The following is a 1,564-nucleotide window of genomic DNA, read 5'->3' on the forward strand; positions in this document are numbered from 1 at the left end:
TTAGACACAGTGGTGCTTTTTCTTTCTTTTCTGTTTTCAGATGGCTTTGCGTAGTGGATGGGCCGGCGGCGACAAACGCATTCTCAGCCCCAGCCCAGCTGAAAGAGTTAAGGGGGACGGGAGGGGGCGCGCGCAGGGTAGGCGGGAGAAGCGGGGGTGGGGGGGGGGACGCGGCCAAGCGGAAACGCTGCACAGAGGAACCTCAGCGAACCAAGAAAAAAGAGAAAGTGGCAACGAAAACAAGGGCAAATTGAACCCTCCTCGGGGATTTCCAATGAACTAACCCAACTCGGACATTCAATAAATGCAAGGTTCCTAATGAGTGTGCGTGGGCGTGCAGCCCGCACCCCGGCCGCGGGTGCGCCCGCCCCGCGCCCGCCCCGCGCCCGCCCCAGCCCGCCGCCCCAGCCGGCTCCTGCAGCCGGCAGTCCTGAGCTCCAGCGGCCCCGGAGGTAGATGCGGAGCCGCCGGGGTGCTCCGGGTAGCCCGCGGACCCGGCCGCCCGCTCCCGATGAATAATTCCTCCGGCTGGACGCGGTTAGGTGAACTCAATTTAAGCCAGAGCCCAGCCGCAAGCTACGCCTTTGCGTGATCTCAAGATTAACGGTAGACGCGTAGGATTTATGTAGGATCTGGTCCAGCTCCTGCTTGCCGGCTGAGAGATACCGCCGTAGGTAGGTTTTTAGCAAAGCCATTATTGCTAAGGTGCAGCTCTGAGAGGCAGCGGTAACCAAACCCCAAACAGAACGGATTTTTCCCCTCGACGTCCCCCTAAGGTTCCTTTTTATATTTATGTATGTGTATATGTATATAGAAAAGATGGAACACAGATTTCATTGAATAAATCTGAGATCTCCAGGTGCAGACGTTTGAATAGTCGGTGCCAGCACCCCGTGTTTTCCTTTCCTGCCGATTTTGCTTGGATCCGGCTCAAAAACCGAGAGAGTCTCGTGGTTTTGTTTACACTGAATGGGGAGGATAGGAACAGAGCCATGGGGCCGCCTTTCATTAATATACAGTGAGGATTTTGTCTAAATTACTGCTATGAATTTCACAGTACACGCTTTCAAAAGCAGTCTCAGGTGGCCTGATGAAACGTGATAGCGCCTCTGCAAACAGATCCACTTTCTTTCTTTTCAAGGAGGGTGTGTGTGCGCGTATGGGAAGCCCCCCAAAACGCTGTGCTCCTCGATAACAGAAATACAGTTCTGTTCCGAGGTCTGTCCTCCCCCCTCTCCGCGTACTTAGTTCTCGAGTAGCTCCCCAGCCTCCCCCCACCCAGCCCCACCCCATCCGCCCCCTCCCTTTGCCTAGTGTGATTGTTTTGTCTGGAAAAAAAAAATCCAAAGTATATAACAAGGGGAGAACAGTTAGTGCTGATTTTCATTTGCATACATTTTCATATATTTTGGTGAAAATAATAGACTGGTGGAGAGCTGGGTTTAGAGGAGTCAGTGTAAAGGGAAGACTAAGGATGCATCGGTTCTGGGGAGTTGAGAATATGCCTTCCCCCCCCCAGGCACCTTTAAAAAAATAATAAAACATCTTCTTTTATTTTAAAATC

The 1,564-nt window shown here is 52.6% G+C and overlaps 1 protein-coding gene across 1 annotated transcript in view; it reads right to left on the reverse strand.

The window, feature by feature from the left end:
* LOC129512168 (uncharacterized) overlaps positions 1–695 on the reverse strand; it is a 3,198-nt gene extending 2,503 nt beyond the window's left edge. The window contains exon 1 of the mRNA XM_055329436.1: positions 581–695. Coding sequence (XP_055185411.1) covers positions 581–695 — 115 coding nt within the window. The remainder of the gene's footprint in view (positions 1–580) is intronic.
* Positions 696–1,564: the final 869 nt, after the last annotated feature.

Source organism: Nyctereutes procyonoides, unplaced genomic scaffold (assembly GCF_905146905.1).
Source record: "Nyctereutes procyonoides isolate TBG_1078 unplaced genomic scaffold, NYPRO_anot_genome, whole genome shotgun sequence".
Lineage (NCBI taxonomy): Eukaryota > Metazoa > Chordata > Mammalia > Carnivora > Canidae > Nyctereutes > Nyctereutes procyonoides.